This window comes from Ovis aries, chromosome 1 (genome assembly GCF_016772045.2).
Source record: "Ovis aries strain OAR_USU_Benz2616 breed Rambouillet chromosome 1, ARS-UI_Ramb_v3.0, whole genome shotgun sequence".
NCBI classification, from domain to species: Eukaryota; Metazoa; Chordata; class Mammalia; order Artiodactyla; family Bovidae; genus Ovis; species Ovis aries.
In genome coordinates, this window is record NC_056054.1 from 220499258 (window position 1) to 220526457 (window position 27200).

General features: G+C 39.7%; 1 protein-coding gene across 2 annotated transcripts in view; it reads left to right on the top strand.

Moving 5' to 3' along the window:
• The window catches only part of WDR49 (WD repeat domain 49), a 164475-nt gene that overhangs the window by 44096 nt on the left and 93179 nt on the right, over positions 1-27200 (top strand). For both annotated transcript variants that reach the window (XM_004003844.5, XM_060405195.1), the window contains exons 6-7: positions 9450-9617; positions 12127-12275. In XM_004003844.5, coding sequence (XP_004003893.3) covers positions 9450-9617; positions 12127-12275 — 317 coding nt within the window. The remainder of the gene's footprint in view (positions 1-9449; positions 9618-12126; positions 12276-27200) is intronic.

Sequence of the window (27200 nt, forward strand, 5' to 3'; positions counted from 1 at the left end):
CAGTAAAAGATCTCTTCCTGTAGATTGTCCCGTAGTGTGGCAGAAGGGTAAGATCCATTGTAAGTCTAGACTAGTATTTTGAAAATTCACTAAAAGAATGGCGTTATTATTTTTAATATGCCTACCAAGGCTGAGTTAGATTTTTTTTTTAAATATAATAGCTAGCTTTATTCTTTCTTATCTTTCCTCTTTGAAATGGTAGTTATTCAGAATGTAGAGAGACCCAGGATGGTCTCAGAGAATGGGACTACTACAACTTTAAAATCAGGAATACAAGTGAAAATAAACTCCCTCAGACAAGACTCCTTCAGACAAGAGACCTTCCCTGATAGCTCAGTTGGTAAAGAATCTGTCTGCAGTGCCGGAGAATCTGGTTCAATTCCTGGGTCGGGAAGATTCGCTGGAGAAGGGAGAGGCTACCCACTCCAGTATTTTTGGGTTTCCTTTGTGGCTCAGCTAGCAAAGAATGTGCCTGCAATGCAGGAGACCTGGGTTTGATCCCTGGGTTGGGAAGATTCCTTGGAGAAGGGAATGGCTACCCACTCCAGTATTCTGGCCTGGAGAATCCCATGGACTGTACAGTCCATGGGGTCGCAAAGAGTCGGACACAACTGAGCGACTTTCACTTTCACGTTACTTTCAGACCAGAGACCATCAAAGAAAGTTCCAGGTAGGGAGTTTTCCTAATCATATGACTCATAAAGTGAAAACCTGAAAAATGATAATAAGAATTCTTAGTTAGAAATGGCCCAATTTTCTACCCTGCTATAGTTCATGGGATCGCAAAGCGTTGGACATGACTGAGGGATTGAACTGAACTGATAGCTTCCATCTGTTGGCAGATGATAAAAAAGGGCCTCATTGTAACTTCGGAAAAAGCAATGGCACCCCACTCCAGTACTCTTGCCAGGAAAATCCCATAGACGGAGGAGCCTGGTGGGATACAGTCCATGGGGTCTCGAAGAGTCGGACATGACTGAGTGACTTCACTTTCACTTTTCACTTTCATGCACTGGAGAAGGAAATGGCAACCCACTCCAGTGTTCTTGCCTGGAGAATCCCAGGGACAGAGGAGCCTTGTGGACTGCCGTCTCTGGGGTCTCACAGAGTCGGACACGACTGAAGCGACTTAGCAGCAGCAGCAGCATTCTAACTTAATCTAAGTGCACTTAATAGCGTTACTTACTGAGTTTTTAGGTATCACTTTTCATTTTCAAATCACTTTTTCCACATAAACTAATTGGTATTACACAGTTATTTTGATAGCAACACAAGGGTGAGGCTCTATGGTGACAGCTTCCCTTAATGCCTTTTTTATGACTAAAGGGCAAGACAGAGGAACAGTTGAAAGTTAGCATCTTAAGGAATGGACAGACATGATCAAATTGTCTTTTTTATCCCTCAGCATATCATCTAAAAGTAATTTTAAATATTTTGCTGCTGCTGCTGCTAAGTCACTTCAGTCGTGCCCGACTCTGTGCGACCCCATAGATGGCAGCCCACCAGGCTCCCCCGTCCCTGAGATTCTCCAGGCAAGAACACTGGAGTGGACTGCCATCTCCTTCTCCAATGCATGAAAGTGAAAAGTGAAAGTGAAGTCGCTCAGTCGTGTCCGACCCCCAGCGACACCATGGACTGCAGCCCACCAGGCTCCTCCATCCATGGGAGTTTCCAGGCAAAAGCACTGGAGTGGGGTGCCACTACCCTCTACCAATCCTCAAACACACTGAGAATATTTAAAACAAATCATTTATTTTATCAGTTCTTTTCATCCCCTAGCTTGGTATTTTAAAAACTTCTTCATTATAACCCATTATTTCCTTTTCTGTCTTCAAGAAGTGAGAAACACATGTTTATCTACTAGGTAATTTGATTTCAAGGAAATGGTTTCACTTTTACCTTTTGCTCGGGCATTCTCAGGAACTCTGGCATTCTACAGTTTAACCAGAAACAAGTTATATCTTGGTTTAGAAACAAAGTGTGAATTGTTTGAACCTCCGGTATGTAAGACTACGGGTCCATAAATGTCACTTGCTAGACTTTGGCCACCTCATGTGGAGAGTTGACTCATTGGAAAAGATTCTCCCCGAGTTCACTCAGACTCACGTCCATCGAGTCGGTGATGCTATCCAGCCATCTCATCCTCAGTTGTCCCTTCTCCTCCTGCCCCCAATCCCTCCCAACATCAGAGTCTTTTCCAATGAGTCAACTCTTCGCATGGGGTGGCCAAAGTACTGGAGTTTCAGCTTTAGCATCATTCCTTCCAAAGAAATCCCAGGGCTTATCTCCTTCAGAATGGGCTGGTTGGATCTCCTTGCAGTCCAAGGGACTCTCAAGAGTCTTCTCCAACACTACAGTTCAAAAACATAAATTCTTTAGTGCTCAGCCTTCTTCACAGTCCAGCTCTCACATCCATACATGACTACTGGAAAAACCATAGCTTTGACTAGATGGACCTTAGTCAGCAAACTAATCTTTGTCTCTGCTTTTGAATATGCTGTGTAGGTTGGTCATAACTTTTCTTCCAAGGAATAAGCGTCTTTTAATTTCATGGCTGCAATCACCATCTGCAGTGATTTTGGAGCCCCAAAAATTAAGTCTGACACTGTTTCTACTGTTTCCCATCTACTTCCCATGAAGTGATAGGATTGGATGCCATGATCTTCGTTTTCTGAATGTTGAGCTTTATGCCAACTTTTTCACTCTCCTCTTTCACTTTCATCAAGAGCCTTTTTAGTTCCTCTTCACTTTCTGCCATAAGGGTCGTGTCATCTGCATACCTGAGGTTATTGATATTTCTCCCAGCAATCTTGATTCCAGCTTGTGTTTCTTTCAGTCCAGCGTTTCTCATTTTCAGGGTAGCAATACTTTATTTTGATTGTGCTGTAATGCCATTATGGAATGTCCATGGATTTGAAGATATAATTATAGTGCTCTGTAGTATACTTCATGTGTTATACTACTGCTTTATTAAGTCAAGTTATAATAACTCTTAGCATTTTCTGTAAACAAAGGGAATTGTTTCGTAGAGGATGCTCCTGATAAGGATATTATCCTCAGATATTATACTGCCGGTACTTCTAGTAAAGTAGCAGGATTAATGTAGCAAGTGATCAGCAAACTTTATGCTCCTGAAATTAATTGCTCCCCAGTGAAGCTCAAGGGGGCTTGACCAGTGGCTCAGTGGTAAAGAATCTGCCTACAATGCAGGAGACACAGGAGACTCGGGTTCTACCTCTGAGTCAAGAAGATCCCCTGGAGGAGGAAATGGCAACCCACTTCAGTGTTCTTGCCAGGAAAATACTATGGATAGAGGAGCCGTGTGGTCTACAGTCCACAGGGTTACAAAGAGTTGGACATGACCAAGTGACTGCGCATGCATGCACACAATGAGGCTCAAAGAATGTAATTGGTAGTGGAAAGAACTTCAAATCAGATAATAGAAAAAACCTGGCATACATACGGCAGTGTGGCTTAGTGGAATAGAAAGATTGTTGTTTGCTCTTCAGTTGCTAAGTTGTGTCTGACTCTTTGCAACCCCATGGACTGCAGCATGCCAAGCTTCCCTGTTCTTTACTATTCCCCTCAGTTTGCTCAAACTCATGTCCATTGAGTCAGTGATGCCATCCAACCATCTCATCCTCTGTCTCCTTCTCCTCCTGCCCTCAATCTTTCCCAGCATCAGGGTCTTTTCCAGTGAGTTGGCTCTTCTATTCAGGTGGCCAAATATTGGAGCTTCAGCTTCAATATCAGTCCTTCCAATGCATATTCAGGGTTGCTTTCTTTTAAGATTGATCTCCTTGCAGTCCAAGGGACTCTCAAGAGTCTTCTCCAACACCACAGTTTGAAAGCATCAATTCTTTGGTGCTCAGCCTTCTTCATGGTCCGACTTTCACATCCATACATGACTACTAGAAAAACCATAGCTTTAGCTATACAGACCTATGTCGGTCAAGTGATGTCTCAGCTTTTTTTTTTTTTTTTTTAATGTCTCAGCTTTTCAATATACCACCTCGCTGGGTCATAGCTTTTCTTCCAAGGAGCAAACATCTTTTAATTTTGTGGAAAAGAAAGATGCAGTGGTACCAATGAAAAGCTCACAGCCAATCAGGATGGCACTCAGTCTCATCTCTGTCCTCAATTAGCCACATGACCTAGGGTGATATGGCTTTTGGGCTATATCCTCATCAGTAAATTTGTGATAGCTACCCACTAAAGATGATTACAAGATAAGGACATGGTTTAATACCTGGTATCAGTTCAGTTCAGTTCAGTCACTCAGTCTTGTCCGACTCTTTGCGACCCCCCCATGAATTGCAGCACGCTAGGCCTCCCTGTCCATCACCAACTCCCGGAAATACCTGGTATGGAAGGGATTAAAAAACATTACTCTAATAATACTTTTAAGTAATCCACAGATTGAGGGAGATTACATGATAGGAGATGAACAAGAAACAACAGTCCAGGTGAATTCTGGGCTGAGTGGAGAAGTAGACCATTTTGGCCCTCAGCAGTCCTTTAGTCGGAGAAGGCAATGGCAACCCACTCCAGTACTCTTGCCTGGAAAATCCCATGGATGGAGGAGCCTGGTAGGCTGCAGTCCATGGGGTCTCTAGGAGTCAGACACGACTGAGAGACTTGACTTTCACTTTTCACTTTCATGCCTTGGAAAAGGAAATGGCAACCCACTTCAGTGTTCTTGCCTGGAGAATCCCAGGGACGGGGGAGCCTGGTGGGCTGCTGTCTCTGGGGTCACACAGAGTCGGACACGACTGAAGTGACTTAGCAGCAGCAGCAGCAGCAGCAGCAGCAGCAGCAGCAGCAGTCCTTTTGTGTTTCACAACGTTTCACAGCACATTGTTTGGTGAATTATTCTTCTGCCTGGAGCTCTGTGAGGTCTCTTTTCTAAAAGTCTCCTTTGCATTATCAGAGCCCCTTCTTTTTTCCTTAGAAATTGTGTTCTGATTGGCATTGACTAGTAGAACTTGGCATCAAAACTCAGTTAAACTCATTTACTTTAAGAAGTAGAAACTAAAAAGAGAAGCCCAAACTCAGGTTCAGCTGCTCACCAATTGAAAGTCAATACTTGAGAGACAAGCGCTGGCAGGAAAGGAAGTGCCTTATTCAGGAAGCCTGCATCCTGGGGTAGAAGGTAGACTTGTGTTCCAGAACCAACTCCAAGATTCTGCTTGGCCTTAGAAGATTTAAAGGGAAAAAGGAGACATAATCTCATTTAATCATTGAGATAAGGAGTCAGATTCATCACTATCTCCCACTGTGTGCAGACTTGTGGACTCCTTGTGATCTTTCTTTAGATGCTGTCTTGTTCACATAGGGAGCTTGAGGGATTACGGAAGGGGAAGCTGGGGAAAAGATCTAGTTCATTGTTAATTACTTACCCTTCATTTCTATTTCTTTGATCTAAGAAAAGAATCAACAGATTAGACAAGGCACTGTGTGATCAAAGGATTTGGAAGGTGTGCTTGACCAGGAGATGAGTAGACCATGGGAAAGCCTGGTTTAAAGGTTAGTTACAATATAGCTTTTCTAAAGTGACAAGACAAAAGGAGCCTCCTGCAGAGAGTGGTTTCCTGCAAAGAGCTATTTCCTGCCAAGAGATGCTTACATGGGCATTGATTAACATAACACAAAGCATATGCATCATTAGTAACAGGAACTTTAAGAATCATTTGAGAAAGCAGGTGAAAGTTTTGCAATCCCAAATTACCTTGTTGCTGGAGATTTCTCATGTGATTTCTTCAGATCTGTTATTGTTGGGCTTCATGAATAGAGGTGGAGAGGTTGGGAAGGTTCCTCAAATCCTGATATTTTATACAAACTTTTGTGTGTACACATCTTTTTGATGGAGAGGGTCTACAGCTTTCATCAGATTGCCAAAGGAACATTTGATCTCCCAAATTTTGAGAAAATGAAAGTGTTAGTTGCTCAGTTGTGTCCAACTCTTTGCAATCCTATGGATCGTAGCCCACCAAGCTCATCTGTCCACGGGATTCTCCAGGCAGGAATACTGGAATGTATAGACATTCCCTTCTCCAGGGCATCTTTCCAATCTAGGGATTGAACCTGGGTCTCCTGCATTGCAGGTGAATTCTTTACTGTCTGAGCCACCAGGGAATGGTTTAATTCTCTAGAGTATAGGAGAGCCTTGCTCTTAGTAATGTATTCTAGTGTCTTGCTACTCAAAGTGTGATCATCACCAAACAGCATCACCAGCCACAACTGGGGATTGTTAGAAATGCAGCATCTTAGATTTTGTGAACGAATAGCTGCATTTTAACACCAGTTTCTAGGTGACTGTTTTGCTTATTACAATATGAGAAGCCCTGTTCCAGTGGTCAAGAGATCAGGTCTGAATTTGTACTCTGGCTCTGCCAAACGTGAGTTGTCCTGAGCTTGGGTCTTTAATATTGTATGCTATATAACATTAAACCAAACTCAGAGTCTAAATGCTTGGGCTCCAATCCAGAGATTGACAACAGTCAGTTGTTGACTTTTGCCAAATCCTTGGATCTGCGCAGGTGTCTATTTCTTAGTCTGTAAAATAAAGAAGTAGATAAGTCCTCTTTCAGTTCTGAATTCTGGAGTTTGCCTTTTGTTTCCCACCCCTGTGTTTTGTTACCGCTCAGACCGTAAAGAAATGCAATGTGGGAGACCTAGGTTGGATCCCTGGGTTGGGAAGATGTCCTGGAGGAGGGCGTGGCAACCCCCTCCAGTATTCTTGCCTGGAGAATCCCACGGACAGAGTATCCTGGCAGGCTACATTCCATGGAGTCGCAAAGTGTCGAACACGACTGAAGCAACTTAGCACGCACAAAGCACAACCATGTTAAGACATATATTTCATAGTTAAATAGCTATGAAATATGTTAAATCAAGCTATTCACATGTCAATTGCAGTTGTTGTTTTAGTTGCTAAGTTGTGTCTGACTGAGTTAGCTATTCCCGTTCAGTTTATTGTGTATTATATTAAGTGTGTGATGCATATTAAGTGTATTATTAAGTGTATTGAGCTACAGTTCTGCCTCTCAGAATCCTTGCTTTTACTAATTTGGAAATATATATATTCATATATATGTATACATACATTTATATAAAGCGAATTAAATTCTTCCATCCAAAATCAGTTCAGTTCAGTCGCTCAGTCATGTCCGACTCTTTGCGACCCCATGAATTGCAGCATGCCAGGCCTCCCTGTCCATCACCAACTCCAGGAGTTCACCCAAACTCACGTCCATCGAGTCAGTGATGCCATCCAGCCATCTCATCCTCGGTTGTCCCCTTCTCCTCCTGCCCCCAATCCCTCCCAGCATCAGAGTCTTTTCCAGTGAGTCAACTCTTCGCATGAGGTGGCCAAAGTACTGGAGTTTCAGCTTTAGCATCATTCCTTCCAAAGAAATCCCAGGGCTGATCTCCTTTAGAATGGACTGGTTGGATCTCCTTGCAGTCCAAGGGACTCTCAAGAGTCTTCTCCAACACCACAGTTCAAAAGCATCAATTCTTCGGTGCTCAGCCTTCTTCACAGTCCAACTCTCACATCCAGACATGACCACAGGAAAAACCATAGCTTTGACTAGACAGACCTTAGTCGGCAAAGTAATGTCTCTGCTTTTGAATATACTATCTAGGTTGGTCATAACTTTTCTTCCAAGGAGTAGGCGTCTTTTAATTTCATGGCTGCAATCACCATCTGCAGTGATTTTGGAGCCCCCAAAAATAAAGTCTGACACTGTTTCCACTGTTTCCCCATCTATTTCCCATGAAATGATGGGACCGGATGCCATGATCTTCGTTTTCTGAAAGTTGAGCTTTAAGCCAACTTTTTCACTCTCCTCTTTCACTTTCATCAAGAGGCTTTTAGTTCCTCTTCACTTTCTGCCATAAGGGTGGTGTCATCAACCAAAATAGTAAGACTGTTTCCAAGTTAGTTACTAGTAAGTTAGCTTGCCATTTCCAGCAGAGCCAACAATACAAATACTGTGGCTATCACGTGGAGAAAGAACTTTTAAAATAATCTTAAAATGAGAGCGGACATAAGACTCCTGTGTTACAGAAAAAAGGACTTCATTATTCACAGCACAGCAACCCCCATCAGTATCAGCATATTAATGTCAGTTCCCCTTGACAATCAGGTCTCACAGAGGCAAAGCAGAGAGTTGCAGATGAATGCCTGCACAGTGGGTCATGTTACAGGAAAAGAACCCTGAGCTTATAGAATCTGAATCTTCTGCAGTGGGCAGGATGCATGCTGTCTTTGGCTCCAGAGTTATTTTTGGTAGTAAATTTGTCTATCATTTGCTACAGAAAAAGAGGCAGTCTCATATTCTAAGGTGTTTCCTATGCAAACACTCTTGACAAGATAGTGAGGAACAGAGTGCAGTCAAGGATTAGTTTAATAAGAAGTGCAAGAATTCTAGTGATCCCTGAGAATTGTATTACAAGAATGTTAGCTGTTAATGCTGGATTAATAAACAGATCAGAAACATTTTCAAGAGCCGTTCTATTAAAACAACTTGTCTCAAGCTGTACGAAGTTACAACATCTCTCTTTGTGTGAGGCAGAAATTTGGGTTTGAGGTCAAATTGGACATCTTTTACCTTGGGGCACAAATATATTGTCTCAGCCAAATGGGAAAAAAAACTGTCATCTAACCATGGAGGGCATAGTGGTGAGAAGTTTGTGGCAGAGCAGCTGTGTCTTTTGGAGCCTGTGAGTCTATAGGAACTCACAGGTCTTTCTGACAAAACACAACAGAATCATTTTTCTTGCTTGTGGGGTTTTGCTGCTCATCTAGTGTATTCTTGCCTGGACAATCCCATGGGCAGCGAAGCCTGGCGGGCTGCAGCCTATGGGGTCGCAGAGTCGGACGTGACTAAACACGCATGGTCCTCTCACGCTCCTAGTACTAGATCATCAGGAACAGGAAAACTGCCAATCGACCTGGACTTCTAGCTGTGAAACTTGGCAGAGCTTCAGGTCCTGGCTACCCCGCTCTCAACCATTCTAGACCAGTCAAAACATAAGTAAACCTATGGTTTGGGCATGAGCTGGACCTTGAGAGTAGCAGATGTTTGCTCAGCTCCTGGTACTTTAGGCCCAGGAAGAAGAACCCAGCATTTTAGCCAGTTACTTATATCTCCAGAATCCCATGTAATTATTGTGATTCATACTGTTTCCTGTCATGTGTTCTAATTAAAATTTTTTAAGCTATCCTTGGGGTGGAAGAAAAGTCTGATTGTAGATTTTTTGGTAAGTTTTCACTCTAAGATCTTTGGTGGGAGAAGGGGTTGGTGAGGTGTTTTCTAAGTGTCAGGTTGTATCATCATAATATGAATTTAATTTTTAACCTCATGTATTAAAATAATACTATTCTCCCTGTGTCTTGTGAGAAATCAACTAAAGATTTTCTTTTTTCTTTTTCCTTTGCTCAGTTACTTACAATGCATCTTTAGATGCTATTATTTCCAGTACAACCAGCAATACAAACACTGTGGTGCTGGCCTGGAGAGAGAAATCCAAAAAGCATCATAAAATGACATCCTTCAACATTGCCCAGGGCATTCATGCTTTTGATTACCACTCTCAGCTCAATTTAATTGGTATGTAAAATAAATCATGATAACTATGAGGGACTCCTGAATAGTCTGCTATGCATATTTGCATGCATGGGGCCTCTTCACCTTGTTGCTTTTATTGCTGGAGAGATCAGCTCGAGCAGCTCACATTTTATTACCTGAGCATGTCTGATAATGATGCATTAAGATGTGCGGCATATATGAACTACATTGGGGTGAAAATATGAGAAAGTGCTCCAATGCTTTAATGAGCCTTTTTCTCAGAATTGGTGGGGAATGTAAAATGCCATAGCGAAAGACTATTAGTGCAGTATCTGCCTTCTGCCATCTTCTTAGTATAACCAAATGCTCAACCCAAACAATGGAGAAAGAAATGGCAACCCCCTCCAGTATTCTTGCCTGGGGAATCCCATGGACAGAGGAGCCTGGCAGGCCACAGTCCATGGGGTTGCGAATAGTTGGACATGACCGAGTGACTATCACTCACTCGCTCTACCCAAATACACCATTTTCCTTGTTCATGTGTACACACACCACACATACACTCACTAGAGAAATGTAAAATGTAGAACATTTTCTAATCACCTTTCAGAATATAACTTCTGATGCTTTTTGAAAATTTTCAGTCTTGTCCTTTAGCATACTAAGGGAATTTTTTTAAAGTAAATTCTTATTGGAGTACATTTGCTTTACAATATTGTGTTAGTTTCTGCTGTATACCAAAATGAATTATCTATAACATATAGATATCTCCCCTCTTCTTTGGATTTCCTTCCCATTTAGGTCACCGCAGAGCACTGAGTCGAGTTCCCTCTGCTATGCAGTGGGTTCTCGTTAGTTATCTATCTTACAAAGTAGTGTGTATATGTCATTCCCAACCTCCCAGTTCATTCCACACTCCCCTTCCCTACTTGCTGTCCATACACTTGTTCTCTACATCTGTGTCTCTATTTGTACTTTGCAAATGGGTTCATCTGTATCATTTTTTAGAGTCCACATATGTGGTAATATATACAATATATATTTTTTCTTTTTGACTTACTCTACTCTGTATGATAGCTTCTAGGTCCATCCACATCTCTGCAAATGGCATAATTTCATTCCTTTTATGGCTGAGAAATATTCCACTGTATATATGTGCCACATTTTTATCCACTCCTCTATTGAAGGACATTTAGAGGAGACTTCTTTTTTTCTATGTAAATTTTAGCTGAGGAAATAAGCAATAAAGATTTTCAGGTGTTGTCTATTTAAATAAATTTTAGACATTTTGAAAGGTGATAATTTGATTTATATGATATTAGTTCAAATATGAAAAGTGAGGTGTTATTTTTAAAATTGATAGGGTAGTTACAGAGAATGAATTCACATGGCCTACAGAATGGGTCTTATTGACCCTCTTTCAAAAGCTGTCATTCATATAAAGAGTATTGATATCAGCTAAGGGGCTGAATCTCTAAAATTCCCAACAATCATAGCTGCCATTCATGATAAAAGAGACTGACTTTGAATTCAGGGATACGCGAACAGCAAACTTTCAAGGAGGATTGTAGATTTATTAGAGAAAGCTGGAGGAGTTAGTGAATTGGGCTTAAAGGGACTCAAATAACCATTGCATTGATTCGTTATTATTTCAGCTCCTTTGTACTGATCTCTAACATGTACCTGGCCCAGTGCTGGAATTACATGTTACTGTATACAGTAATACTCAGGGTGAAATTTATCACATTAATTTCATACTATGGAGTAAAGACTTGAAACAAAAGTACATTCAGTTCCTCTTATTTCTGTAACCCTGGGCTATTAATCCAAATAGGGGTCTGACATTTTTGGCGACTCCATAAATGTGAATAGATTCAGCTCTGCAGTTGGCCCTAAACATGGGAACAGCAGAGAGGGCTCCGCTGAATTTCCTCAGAACCGAAGAAGCACAGGCACCGTGCTCCCAGTTTCTGATGCACTCCCTGAATATAATTAATTTGTATTGTTTTTAAAGCCTTATTCTCTCAATAGAGCAGGTCAAACATATATTTCTGCTGCTCATTTGCTTACAAATTCTCGATTATTTACACGACAGTGAAAAATAATTGATTTCCTTATACTTTTTCATTAATTTGGAAACTTTAAATATTGTTTTAGTTCTCTCTTACTCCTGGGATAACTTTAATGTGATCTGCATTCCTAGGCTGTGCAGGCTGGAGAGGGAAACCCTGGAACCGGGAGGAAGAATTTTCTGTCCTCCTGCTTGGGCTGCTGGTGCCTTTTAAAGAAACTGTTGTCCTTTTAGCCCGTGCAGACCCATCTCCCCTACCCCTTCCATTTCAACTACTTCCAGTGATAGAACTCATGCCCTATTAGCCTGGACTGTTGCACAATGATAGAATTTTCCTTCCTTCAAAACAAAGGTGCGTTAGTGCTGAGAAGGCTTTTATCAGCCTATGGTGATATAGTATGTGATATATCTCATTTCAAAAAGAAAGTGTTGTGGGGTATTCCTATTACTAAAACATTTTTTTTTTCTAATTCTGATTAGCAACTGCTGGCATTGACAACAAAGTTTGCCTTTGGAACCCCTATGTTGTCTCTAAGCCAGTTGGTGTACTTTGGGGTCACTCAGCCAGTGTGATAGCTGTCCAGTTCTTTGCTGCAAGAAAACAACTTTTCAGTTTCTCCAGAGATAAGGTAAGTAGCAGTGTACGTTCAGTTTATTTAGTTCTGCCTCCCCAGTTCCTACCCAAATCTCTCTTTGATTTGAAATTCCTCTTAGAGATGGTATAGATTTTTAAAATATAGTGACTTACTACCATGGTTTGGAAATCTATATTTTTAAAAAAGATATTGATGATAATTTAGGATAGTCCTGGGCAACTGGATGAGTTATTTCATTAAAAAGTTCCTCAAACCATGTGCTCATAAATTTCCTTATTATTGAGTTTTCAATGGGTTGTTTTGAATCACATGGAGGGAGGAGCCTGGAATGCTACAGTCCATGAGGTCACAAAGAATCGGACACGACTGAGTGACTCCACTTTTCTTTCAATGGGTTGTTTTGAAAGTTTCCAAAGTATTCATTAACGCAATTAAAAAAAAAAACAGAAATGGAAATGATAAATGTTACTTTGATAAGATATGGATGAATAGAATCACAGATGTAGGGAATGGACTTGTAGACACAGTGGGGGTCGGAGGGGATGGGACGAATTGAGAGTGGCATTGACATACATGCACTACCACGTGTGAAATAGATAGCTAGTTGGTGCTCGTGGTAAAGAACCCACCTGCCAGTGCAGGTAGATGTAAGAGATGTGGGTCCAATCCCAGGGTCAGGAAGATCCCACTGAGGAGAGTACTGCAACCCACTCCAGTATTCTTGCCTGGAGAATCCCATAGAGAGAGGACCCTGGCAGGCTGCAGTCTATAGGGTCGCACAGAGTCGGACATGACTGAAGTGACTTAGCATGCGTGCAGTGGGAAGCTGGTGTAAAACACATCTGTCCTCTGTGATGACCTAGAGGGGTGGGATGGAAGGGTGGGAGGGAGACTCAAGAGGGAAAGAACATGTGTGTGTGTGTGTGTGTGTGTGTGTGTGTGTATATATATATATATATATATGGCTGATTCACATTGTTGTACAGCAGAAACTAATACAACACTGCAAAGCAATTGCATTCGAATTAAAAAAATATGGAATAGACACAATGAACCAGTGTTGCTTTGCTATTGAAGAGTCTCAGAAAGTTGAAAATCAAAGTTAATCTGCAGGATATTACATTAAGAAATTGCAGTTAAATATGTCTGTCCATTCTATTTAATGATATTGATACATATTCTATATAGGAGTGGAAAAAACATTGTACCAGAATCAGATAGTCTGGGTTATATCCTGACCATATTATTTACTACTCATATCTCCCAGGTAAATTTCTTATTTCTAATAATTTGTCATTTGTTCCCCTATAAAGCTTCTGTTTTACATAATGCCTGACATAGATCCAGTAAATGTGATAGATTTCAAGAAACCTGATTGTGAGGAGAACATGGATAGGCTATAGACTTACTGGGGACAGCCTTTGCGAGTTTTTCAGTGACTCGGACTTTTAATTTTATTCTGAAGTGATACATGTATATGTGAAAATTAAATAGAATAAAATAGAAATTCACCTAAACTCCTTAGTCTCACGTTATGCATAAGGGGAAACAATGGAAACAGTGAAAGATTTTATTTGGGGGGCTCCAAAATCACTGCAGATGGTGACAGCGGCCATGAAATTAAAAGATGCTTGCTCCTTGGAAGAAAATATATGACCAATCTAGACAGCATATTAAAAAGCAGAGACATTACTTTGACAACAAATGTCCATCTAGTCAAAGATATGGTTTTTCCAGTAGTCACATATGGATATGAGTTGAACTATAAAGAAAACTGAGTGCCGAAGAATTGATGTTTTTGAACTGTGGTGTTAGAGAAGACGCTTGAGAGTCCCTTGGACTGCAAGGAGATCCAACCAGTCCATCATAAAGGAAATCAGTCTTAAATATTCATTGGAAGGGCTGATGCTGAAGCTGAAGCTCCAATACTTTGGACACCTGATGCTGACTCACTTGAAAAGACCCTGATGCTGGCAAAGATTGAAGGCAGGGGGAGAAGGGGACTAGAGAGGATGACATGGTTGGGTGGCATCACCGACTCAATGGACTTGAGTTTGAGCAAGATCTGGGAGTTAATGATGGACAGGGAGGCCTGCCGCCCTGCAGCCCATGGGGGTCACAAAGAGTCGGACATGATTGAGCCACTGAACTGAACTGATACATAAGTTCTGCCAAACTTGCTTATTTTAGTATACTGTGTATCAGACTGTAAATCTCCTTCACCACTAAACTACCAATTCCAGTTGATTCTGCCATCAAATATTTTCATCAGCTTCACCTCTCTCTCAGAAGCCACAACTCTAATCCAAAATCTCATCTTCTGAATTATTTCATCCAAACCATGGCAAAGTTTTCCTAGCATGTCTTTCTTCTTGCAAACTGGTCTCATTTCAGTCTGGCCCCCATCCTGCTAATTAAGTGGTTTGTAAGAAAAATTCTTCAACATCTTCTCTTACCCTCATTCTAAATATCAGCACTAAAATTCTTAAGCTTTTCTATAAAACTCATTCTCAGACCAGGCCCAGCTCACTTCCTGCTTTTCTCTTCTGTTCATTTGATGCTGCAGCCTATCGCACTTTGTTCCCACCATGCAGCCTCATGGTTCTGCTGTGTGCCTCCTCTCTGTCTTCATTTCCCTCTCCGCCATGCTCGACTGGCAAAAGCCTATTATCCTTGAAGTTTCAGACGTTTTTGGAGTCTTTCGTGCAGACCTAGGTGTTTGTTTCTGTGCACTCCCATCATGCCTGTGTCCCTTCTTAGAGCATGTGTTCTGTTGTACTGAAGTTGTTAGTTTGCTGTCTTAAGCTGGGTTGTATCTTTTCAGCTTATGTATTGGTATCAGTCATAGTGCTTTGCACCTCGCAGTGTTTTTTCAGTGGTTATTTGTTGACAGTTTAAAGTGAAGACATATTACTGTGAATATCAAGTAACAAAGAAACTCAGAATGAAAACTTTTCTGATGCCTTAGACTTATTTAGTTGTTCTATTTCCTAAGATCTTTTAGCTCTAACTTCCACTATTGAATTTCACACAGTCTGACAAGTATACTTGAAGATTGTATATGTATATTGTATCTTTCACTAGATTTTGAGTGCTTAAAGGCAAAGATTATTTGTTGAATTTATATCTTTGAATTTTTTAATTGATGTGTATTGTTGTGTATTTAGTTGCTAAGTCGTGTCTGACTCTGTGACTCTGTGACCCTGTGTATTATAGCCTGCCAGTCTCCACTGTCCATGGGATTTCCCAGGCAAGAATACTGGAGTGGGTTGCCATTTCTTCTCCAGGGCATCTTCCTGACCCAGGGATCGAATCTTTGTCTCCTGCATTTGCAGGCGGATTCTTTGCCACTGAGCCACGAGGGAAGCCCACCATACACATAGTAGGTCCTTAATAAATCTTGGTTAAGTAAGCAAATCTTTATCAGAGCTAAATATGAAGGAAATAACAGATATTTTATTATTATAGAACTCCCTGAAAAGTGGTATACCTTTAGAAGCAAGTGGAAAAAAATGTTCTTAAAATTAATTGCATATAGCTATCATTAATGTTAAGACTGCCTGGTCTCTTTCAAGGCAATTTTATCATCCTATTTTTGCTTTGACTTTTAAATCATTACCTTGTAATAAAGCTTGTCATGCTGTCTTTCACATTAGTCTAAATCCATTTCACTTTGATAAATGCATAATAATCTTAGCCTGTATGTCTTCACAACAAACAACAGGTTTTCAGCTACCAGGTTAATCTTTGGCTTTATTGTCATAAAATTCTGTATATTTTATAGGACTAGGGTTAATTTAGGGAACGGGGAAAACGAAAGAAAGCATTCTTTTTTCAAAAAGCCTTTGATTGAACCATATTTTGGCCTATGAATTGCTAATTAGAGGATTTTCAAATCAAAGCAATTTAGATCTAAATAACTTCCTCCAATAATGACCTGAGACTTCAATTCTTTTTTGGAAAACTGCTCTCCTGTGCTTTCCAGTGATGATTAAACAATAAATTTATCTGTAGAATTTAATATTATACTAAGCAATAGTCCAATTGCATTTTGTTTCTGAGTCCTAAATTGTCTCATAAAATGGTAATCACTGATTGATGGCATGGCCCTGCTGGGAACCAATAACTCGGTCATTTAGAGGAGGAATCACCGTGGAAAGTAAAAGGATTTTCAAAGCCTCTGGGAAATACCTCTGCTGGGGGTTGACATTCCAACCAGGAAATCTGATTAGGCTTTTCTATTGCTCCTAACTCCTCTCTTAGGCTGCTCATCCTGATTTGGCCACCAGAATCAGATCAGTTTGTAACTTAATCTTTTGTCTGAGGTTTTGACTTTTTCCAGAGTGTGGTTTCTATACTGCGGTCCCAAGGTTGGTAAGGAAAATACAAAGGCTCTTGTGCTGGTGACTAGCTCTTACCTGTTTATCTTCCTGGCTCTCCTGTATACCCTTTCTCCTCAAATTTCCTCAAAGCCAGTTTCATTTTGTTTAAATTGTGCAAGTAAACAGATTAATGATCTTTTGCAGAAATTGCAAACGAGGAAGCAAGTTGGAAAAAAGTAAATATTCCTTTTCTTCATCCTCTTAAAATCAATTCCTCTTCCAAGAAATAGCTATTATTAACACTTGATCTGTAGAGTCTCACATTTTTATCATATACTTACATATTGTCTTATTGATATATTGCATTATAATATGTGGTGGTGTCATAATTTGTTATTTATGTACCATCTTATGTGTGTATACAAATTCGAAGTACTATTTATTATTACTTTTATATAAATGGTGAAACGTGATATATATTTTTCTGCCACTTCCTTTTCCCTAAACCATATCTCCTGCAGATCTTTCATTATGAGTGTACATATACCTGATTTTTTTACCTGCTGCATAATAATTCATAGTATGGATGGTCAACCTTAATTATTCAATCACATGTTGATTATAAGAGATATTGTGTCTATGACACCTACACACACATGCATATACGCATGTTTAAGACTACATAAGCTGATTTCTTTGTGATATGTTCCTAGAGATGAATTTTTAGAAATGATGCTATTGGGCCAACATGGATTCAATTCTTAAAGAATGGCTTAGATCCAGAATTATTGCGCCAATTGGCATATTCATCAGAGACGTGTAAAGGTGTTTGTTTCCCTGCACTCTTGGTAATGATGTTTGTGTGTGTTGTGTGTGCTCAGTCATGTCCGACTCTTTGAGACTCCATGGACTGTAGCCCTCCAGGCTCCTTTTCCCATGGAATTTTTCAGGCAAAAACACCAGAGTGGATAGACATTTCCTACTCCAAGGGATCCTCCTGAGCCAGGAATCAAACCCTCACCTTTTGTGTCTCCGGCATCGGCAAGTGGATTCTTTACCACTCTGCCACGTAAGAAGATCCTTTGGTAATGACAGATACCATTAACGTGCTCATTCTTTTGTGAATCTAATGGACAAAAAATTAGAATGAATTTCTTCAATTATTTACTGACCATTTCTATTTCTATTTTTTATGGTGCATTATCTGATCATGTCCTTTATTTTCTTTTTCATGATTTAAAAAAATTTATTGATTTTTAATTGGAGGATAATTGCTTTAAAATGTTGGATTGGTTTCTGTCTTACATCACCATGAATCAGCCATAGGTATACATATGTCCCCTCTCTCTTGAACCCTACCACTTCCCACCCCATCCCACCCCTTTAGGTTTTCATTGAATACCAACTTGAGCTTCCTGTGTCACATAACAAATTCCCACTGGCTATCTGTTTTACACATGATAATGTATATATTTCAGTCCTGCGCTCTTAACTCATCCTATCCTCTCCTTCTCCCACTGTGCCCACAAGTCTGTTCTCTATGTCCGTGTCTCTTTTGCTATCCTTTAAATTCTTTATCTTATTAACTGAACTCAGGACTATTATCAGCAGTTGTAGTTTGAGAAATAAATTGATTATCCCTTATTATATATGATGCAAGTATTTTGCCTCTTTCAAGCATACTGCTTTTAAGCTTGTTCATGTGAGGTTAAAAAATTATTGTATTTATTTATGTATTGGCTGAGCTGGATCTTCATTGCTACTTGCAGGCTTTCTCCGTTTGCAGTGTGGGGGCCTCTTACTGCAATGGCTTCTCTTGTTACAGAGCACAGGCTCCAGAGCATGCAGGCTTCAAGAGTTGTGGCACATGGGATCGGTAGTTGTGGTCTAAGAGCTTAGCTGTTCCTCTACACGTGGGATCTTCCCAGGCCAGGGACTGATCCAGTGTCCCCTGCATTGCAAGGCGGATTCTTAACCACAGGATCACCAGGGAAGACCCGTTCATACAATTTTTATCATTCAAAAGTTCTAAGTTTTTGCAAAACTGAGTGTAAGAAATGATTTTCTTTATGGCTATGGATTTTGTATCTAGCTTAAGAATGTGTTCCACACTTCATATTCTACTTTGGTTTCAGCTAATACTTTTTTTTATTATTGATTTTTTTTGCATTTAATTCTCAGTTTATTTTTGTGTTAAATTTTTTGTTCTACAAATGGGTATCCAAGAGGTTTTTGAATAACTGTTTTGAATAATTTGTTCCCTGGTAGCTCAGATGGTAAAGAGTCTGCCGGCAGCGTGGGAGACCCAGGTTCGATCCTTGGGCCCAGAAAATCCCCTGGAGAAGGACATGACAACCCATTCCAGTATTCTTGCCTGGAAAATCCCACTGATGGAGGAGCCTGGCAGGCTACGGTCCATGGGGTCGGAAAGAGTCCCACATGACTGTGACTTCACTTTCACTCACTGGTTTCAAATTCCATTGTTCTTATTTGAATTTCCACGTATACACGAATTTGTTCCTAAATGCTTTATTCTTTCCATTAGGCTGTCCTTTCTTGCATGCATATACCACCGTTTTAACCAGCATAGTTTTCTGTATGCTCTGATGCCTGGCAGAGAAATTCCTACTTCTGTTTTTCTGTTTTAATTTTAACAACCCTCTGGCATTCCAATCCCAAAGAAAGGCAATGCCAAAGAATGCTCAAACTACCGCACAATTGCACTCATCTCTCATGCTAGTAAAGTAATGCTCAAAATTCTCCAAGCCAGGCTTCAACAATACATGAACCATGAACTTCCAGATGTTCAAGCTGGGTTTAGAAAAGGCAGAGGAACCAGAGATCAAATTGCCAACATCCTCTGAATCATCAAAAAAGCAAGTGAGTTCCAGAAAAACATCTATTTCTGCTTTATTGACTATGCCAAAGCCTTTGACTATATGGATCCCAGTAAACTGTAGAAAACTCTTCAAGAGATAGGAATACCAGACCACCTGACCTGCCTCTTGAGAAACCTGTATGCAGGTCAGGAAGCAGCAATTAGAACTAGACATGGAACAACAGACTGGTTCCAAATAGGAAAAGGAGTACGTCAAGGCTGTATATTGTCACCCTGCTTATTTAACTTCTATGCAGAGTGCATCATGAGAAACACTGGGCTGCAGGAAGCACAGGCTGGAATCAAGATTGCCAGGAGAAAGATCAATAACCTCGGATATGCAGATGACACCATCCTTATGGCAGAAAGTGAAGAGGAGCTAAAAAGCCTTTTGATGAAAGTGAAAGAGGGGAGTGAAAAAGTTGACTTAAAACTCAATATTCAGAAAACTAAGATCATGGCATCCGATCTCATCACTTCATGGAAATAGATGGGTAAACAATAGAAACAGTGGCTGATTTTATGTTTTTGGGCTCCAAAATCACTGCAGATGGTGATTGCAGCCATGAAATTAAAAGATGTTTACTCCTTGGAAGGAAAGTTATGACCAACCTAGACAGCATATTTAAAAGCAGAGACATTACTTTGTCAACAAAGGTTTGTCTAGTCAAAGCTATGGTTTTTCCAGTGGTCATGTGTGGATGTGAGAGTTGGACTATAAAGAAAGCTGAGTGCCAAAAATTTGATGCTTTTAAACTGTGGTGTTGGAGAAGACTCTTGAGAGTTCCTTGGACTGCAAGGAGATCCAACCAGTCCATCCTAAAGGAGATCAGTCCTGGGTGTTCATTGGAAGGACTGATGTTGAAGCTGAAACTCCAATATTTTGGCCACCTCATGCGAAGGGCTGACTCATTTGAAAAGACCCTGATGCTGGGAAAGATTGAGGGCAGGAGGAGAAGGGGAAGACAGAGAATGAGATGGTTGGATGGTATCACTGACTCAATGGACATGGGTTTGGGTGGACTCTGGGAGTTGGTGGTAGATAGGGAGGCCTGGCGTGCTGCGGTTCATGGGGTCGCAAAGAATCAGACACAACTGAGTGACTGAACTGAACTGAACTGGCATTTTATCTTTCAAAGTAAATGTTAGGATCAGTATTCATGTTCCATGAAAAATTACATTAATTTTTGAACTGGATTTCCCTTGAATTTGAACGTGACATCTTTAAAATATTGAGATAACATATTCTGTATTTTACTTTTTTCTTCTTTTAATGGTCTTTCCAGAAAAATTGTACACTAAATTTCCATTCCTTGTTGAGGTTTTTCCTCCACATTTCAGAAGGCATCTTGTCATATTCTTGACTTTTATGGGTGTGTTTATAATGGGATATTCCTACTTTCTATATAACCTATGCATTTAATTTTTAAATGTAACAATTCTTTTTTTCTAAAACATTTTTTAACTGCCTGTTAATTGTGTATACTCTTTTGTTTTTTGCTCATTTGGGGGATTTTGACTTTTAGCTCTTTAATTTCATGTTAATTGCTGCATTTTCTTATCAGATAATTTTAATACCTGTAGTCATTGGAGAACCAAATTTGATATTTGCTGTTCTGGTGATTCTCCCACATGGTGACATGTTTCCTTTTTATGTCTGGTTATCCTTTATTGTTACCTCATTTTTGGTTGTTGCTAAACTACAGACATTCTGAAGAATGAAATTGAAAATGCTTTCCTCCAGAGAAGATTTGTGTTTGTTTCTGCAATATGGAAATAAAGAAAGCTATTGTCCTGAGGCTACTGCATTTTCCTATTTCCTTGTCCTTTTAATTGAGCAATCTTGCTTCAGTGCCTCCGTTGTCGTGCTGGCCCAAGGCTTAGGCTCCTGGTTATAGTCTCTTCGTGTATGCCTATTGTTCACTGTCTCCATATTAAGTTTGCTTCTTATACCTCTTTCTTCTTTTGGACCTGTGGAGATTGTCTGCAATCCCTGAAGATCCAGCAAGGCGACAGAAATTATGCTTTAGTCAGAGCTGTTTTTCTTTGAAGCAGGAAAGCCCCCTATAAAAACCTAGTCTGCAGTGATACTTGAACCAGAGTTCCCTTATTTTAGTTGGTTTTCACTTACTTTCTTCAAAAAAGGTTGTTAGTATAAATATTGAGCTTAAAAAAGAAAGAAGTTTAAAGTGTTTATGTTTACTTTGTGAAATAAAAAAGGGACAGTAATCTTTGAAACACAAAGTTTGAAAACTTCTGTTTAAAGCCTGGGGAAAAAAAAACTGGTTATGTTTTTCAGTGTTATGTGAGTAATGATAATAGCCAAAAAATCAATTTAACTGAAATTTTAAAATCCCCCAAATGAACTTTTGTTCTGAAAAAAGAAAGCTTTTGAAACAAAATGTTGGTGTTAGTTAAATTTAGTGCTGAACTTGAACTGGGAAATTAGTGAGATTTTTTTCAAAACAATTCATAGTGTTAAGAAGCATTTTGACTTTTTCAAGGTCAGTGATAGAATACCAAACAGATACACAATAGAAATCTGTGTCTTAGAGCTGTATGTCTTCTCTCATTTTTATTGAAAATGATGAAAAAAATAGATAATAATGGCTATGGTAACAATTTAAGGGTGAATAGCACAAGAGATTTTAATTTCCAACTAATATCTTAAATTAGATCTCATCCTGGGGGGGGAAATGGCAAAAATATTTCTTAAAAGAAGATCTGTTATATAAGTTAAAAACACTAACTGAGGTGTTCAGTAGAATACTTTTGCCAGTATATATCATGTCTAACAAAATTGCCTCTAAACATTCACTGATTATGCCTTTGTGGATTACCCCAAGGCTTAAATTCTAAATAAATAGACTTGTTAATACATAAAGGTATATTCAGAAGAGCCAATGCCCTCAGTTCCTGTTATCCTATTATCTGCAAGTAGGCTATCCATTTTAGTGGATTATCCTGGAGAGCTGAGCGGCTGCACTGCTGTCTTCAAAATCCCCTAGTGCTATATTCTCTCTCTGCCTCTCTTTCTTATTGTCATTTTATATCTATGCCCTGCAGGATGGCAGGACTTAGTAGCAAATGTTTGATGCAGTCAAACAAGTCTCATTTAGATACAGTTGTCTGGGGTCTGTCTTCTACTTTTTTCTCACTTTTCTATCATTATTAGGAAACTTTACAGTTTTTCCCCTAACCACTTTGAATTAAATTTGAACATGTTGCCAATATGTAAATAATACTGATTTGGTTTTAAAAAGTGCACTGAAAACAGATTCTATATCCATCCATACCTCTATTTGTGCACCCACCCTTCCATGAAGTTACCTGCTTAATAAATCTAATATTTATAGGATAAAAAAGTTTTGTTCATTTATTTATTATAGTTTTATTAGGCTTCCCCAGTGGCTTGGCAATAAAGAATCCACATCAAATGCCCAAGCCACAGGAGATGGGGGTTCGATCCCTGGGTCAGGCAGATGCACTGGAGGAGAGCATGGTAATCCACTTCTGTATTCCTGCCTGGGAAATCCCATGGACAGAGGAACCTGGTAGGCTCTGGTCCATAGGGTTGCAAACGTTATAGCTTTGTTGTGCCTGTGTGAAATGATTCTGCCCATCTCTAGCAGGGAGCAGGAAGAAATTCCTCAGTAAAATTAGGCTACATTTCTTTACCCCAATTTTCACAATACCCTTTCCTGAAACTACTTCCATTTTGTTATTTTGGAACCTATAGATAATGGATTGAGCAATTTCAGCACATTCTAAAAAAATTGGCAGAATTTCAAAGCTGGCAGGGGCTCATTCTGTATAAACATGAGGAAATGGAAAGGTAATATAATACACCTAAACTGACAGACCCGAGTAGTATTAAAATGAGGATCAGGATGTCTGGAGTCTCCATCTTTGATTTCTAGTGCTAGTTATGATTCATACGGGATTTGCTTTCATAATCCTGCATTATTAAGTGGTAACAAGATAAAGATTAAGTAGAAAGATGTCTTCATTATTATGTGAAAAGCTAAATTCTGCCTTGATATAAAATCACAAGCTTGGATGTTTATTCCTCCAAATACTATAAAAATGGAAATGAAATAAAGAGCCGTGTATAAATCATTTCAAGGACTAGACTTAGTAAGTCTGTGTTTGGACAAGCATCACAAGCTCTCAGGTATCATGATGAAAATAGAAAGTACAGTTTAGATGAGAATTTATGGAAAATATAAATTAAAAAATAATCATTTACTCACTGATAATTTTTAAGCCTGGATGATTGTCCATTTCTTTATTTTCCCTACTAAGAATAAAGGAAATATCTCTAAGATATTTGGAATGTAAAATGATATTAAATATACTCCTTTCTGAAATGTGGCATAATTCTCTTCCAGAAGTCAACATGAACATAAAAAAGAGGAAAATCAAGAATTCTCAAATAACAAAGTTATTTAAGTGACATTTTGCAAAGAAAATAGAATTAATGTGAGATATTTTTCATGATTAAAGAGATATAGGCTGATTAGGGGAGCACAGTTATCTGGCTTTTAAAGCCAAACCGCATGATATTACTTATTTAACTTATATGCAGAGTACATCATGAGACACACTGGGCTGCAGGAAGCACAAGCTGGGATCACTATTGCTGGGAGAAATATCAATAACCTCAGATATGCAGATGACACCACACTTATGGCAGAAAGTGAAGAAGAACTAAAGAGCCTCTTGATGAAAGTGAAAGCAGAGAGTGAAAAAGTTGGCTTAAAGCTCAACATTCAGAAAACGAAGATCATAGCATCCGGTCCCATCACCTCATGGCAAATAGATGGGGAAACAGTGGAGATAGTGTCAGACTTTATTCTTTTGGGCTCCAAAATCACTGTAGATGGTGATTGCAGCCATGAAATTAAAAGACGCCTACTCCTTGGAAGAAAAGTTATGACCACCCTACATAGCATATTGAAAAGCAGAGACATTACTTTGCCAACAAAGGTCCGTTGAAGTCAAGGCTATGGTTTTTCCAGTGGTCATGTGTGGATGTGAGAGCTGGAATGTGAAGAAAGCTAAGCACTGAAGAACTGATGCTTTTGAACTGTGGTGTTGGAGAAGACTCTTGAGGTCCCTTGGACTGCAAGGAGATCCAACCAGTCCATCCTAGAGGAGATCAGTCCTGGGTATTCATTGGAAGGACTGATGTTGAAGCTGAAATTCCAACAGTTAGGCCACTTCATGCGAAGAGCTGACTCATTTGAAAAGACCCTGATGCTGGGAAATATTGAGGGCAGGAGGAGAAGTGGACGACAAGGATGAGGTGGTTGGATGGCATCACTGACTCTATAGACATGGGTTTGGGTGGACTCTGGGAGTTGGTGATGGACAGGGAGGCCTGGCGCGCTGTGGTTCATGGGGTCGCAAAGAGTTGGACACGACTGAGCGACTGAACTGAAAACCAAGCCGCATGATATTACTGATTAAGCTGAGAGAAAGAGCCCTTGTTCAAGGAGATTAGCATTGACCTTAAAAGCAAGTTGAGAAGCTAAAGTATAATACAATGGAAATACTTGGGAAATTAAAGAAAACTCATGCTTGAGCCCCATCCTCAGAGAGTCTGATTTAATTGGTTTTGGAAAAGGGCCCAAAGATAAGGATTTTCTGAAACACCATTGGTATTTCTATTGTCAAGGTTAAGAATCACTATCATAGATTATATAAGTATAGGAAAAATGGAAAATCATATGGGAAGTCACATGCCATGACATTATTTCTGGGAGGACTGAAACACTGTGTTGCAATGGAGTATTACTCAGCCATTAAAAAGAATACATTTGAATCAGTTCTAATGAGGTGGATGAAACTGGGGCCTATTATGGCAATGGAGTATTACTCGGCCATTAAAAAGCATACATTTGAATCAGTTCTAATGAGGTGAATGAAACTGGGGCCTATTATACAGAGTTAAGTAAGCCAGAAAGAAAAACACCAATGCAGTATAATAACACATATATATGGAATTATAGAAAGATGGTAATGATAACCCTGTATGTGAAACAGCAAAAGAGACGCAGATATATAGAACAGTCTTTTGGACTCTGTGGGAGAGGGCAAGGGTGAGATGATTTGGGAGAATGGCATTGAAACATGTATATTATCATATGTGAAATGAATCGCCAGTCCAGATTTGATGCATGATACAGGATGCTTGGGACAGGTGCACTGGGATGACCCAGAGGGATGGGATGGGGAGGGAGGTGGGACGGGGGCTCAGGATGGGGAACACATGTACACCTGTGGCAGATTCATGTCAAGGTATGGCAAAACCAATACAATATTGTAAAGTAATTAGCCTCCAATTAAATAAATTAAAAAAAAAGAAACACTGTGTTGTACATTGATGACAGTATATAAATGTTGTTGGCTTTGATTCTTAGCAGAAATAAAAATCAGATAGTTAAAGATGGAAGGGAACTTAGTAGGATCACTAATTATGAGAATTAAGGGTTCTTCAAGGGAAGGAGGGAAAGAAGAAAAGTAAAAATTAATTTTAAGAAAAACTAATAAAGTTACACATTATGATTTTTTAAAAGCACCTCTAGTTTTGATTGCTGATAGCAGGGACTCACCTGTCATAGAGTAGAGGTTATCACTCATCTATTTTTAATTTTCATTTAATTAAATGTGACTAAATGTCACATGAAGAGTTGACTCATTGGAAAAGACTCTGATGCTGGGAAGGATTGGGGGCAGGAGGAGAAGGGGACGACAGAGGATGAGATGGTTGGATGGCATCATTGAACTGAACTGACTGAAAATCACTGCAGATGGTGACTGCAGCCATGAAATTAAAAGATGTTTACTCCTTGGAAGGAAAGTTATGACCAACCTAGACAGCATATTAAAAAGAAGAGACATTACTTTGTCAACAAAGACTGTCTAGTCAAGGCTATGGTTTTTTCCAGTGGTCATGTATGGATGTGAGAGTTGGACTATAAAGAAAGCTGAGTGCCGAAAAATTGATGCTTTTAAACTGTGGTGTTGGAGAAGACTCTTGAGAGTCCCTTGGACTTCAAGGAGATCCAACCAGTCCATCCTAAAGGAAATCAAAAGCATCAATTCTTCATTGCTCAGCTTTCTTCACAGTTCAACTCTCACATCCATACATGACCACTGGAAAAACCACAGCCTTAACTAGATGGACCTTTTTTGGCAAAATAATGCCTCTGTTTAGTATGCTGTCTAGGTTGGTCATAACTTTCTTTCCAAGGAGTAAGAGTCTTTTAATATCATGGCTGCCATCACCATCTGCAGTGATTTTGGAGCCCCCCAAAATAAAGTCTGACAATGTTTTCACTATTTCCCCATCCATTTCCCATGAAGTGATGGGACCAGATGCCACGATCTTCATTTTCTGAATGTTGAGCTTTAAGCCAACTTTTTCCACTCTCCTCTTTCACTTTCATCAAGAGGCTTTGGAGCCCCCCAAAATAAAGTCTGCCACTGTTTCCACGGTTTCCCCATCTATTTGCCATGAAGTAATGGGACTGGATGCCATGATCCGGTTTACCCCAAGCATCCTCATTTCTGCAAGATTTCTGAAAAATCCTCATAACATTTTCTTGTGAATTAGATGAGATCTGCAATTGGGTAAATAACCTTGTAGAAGTTGAGGCAAGCTTTGTTTATGGAAGTGTTATATTTTTGGACTTATACTAGCTAATATTTTTCATCAATGAGCTGGATAAAAACATAGTCATTAGATGAACC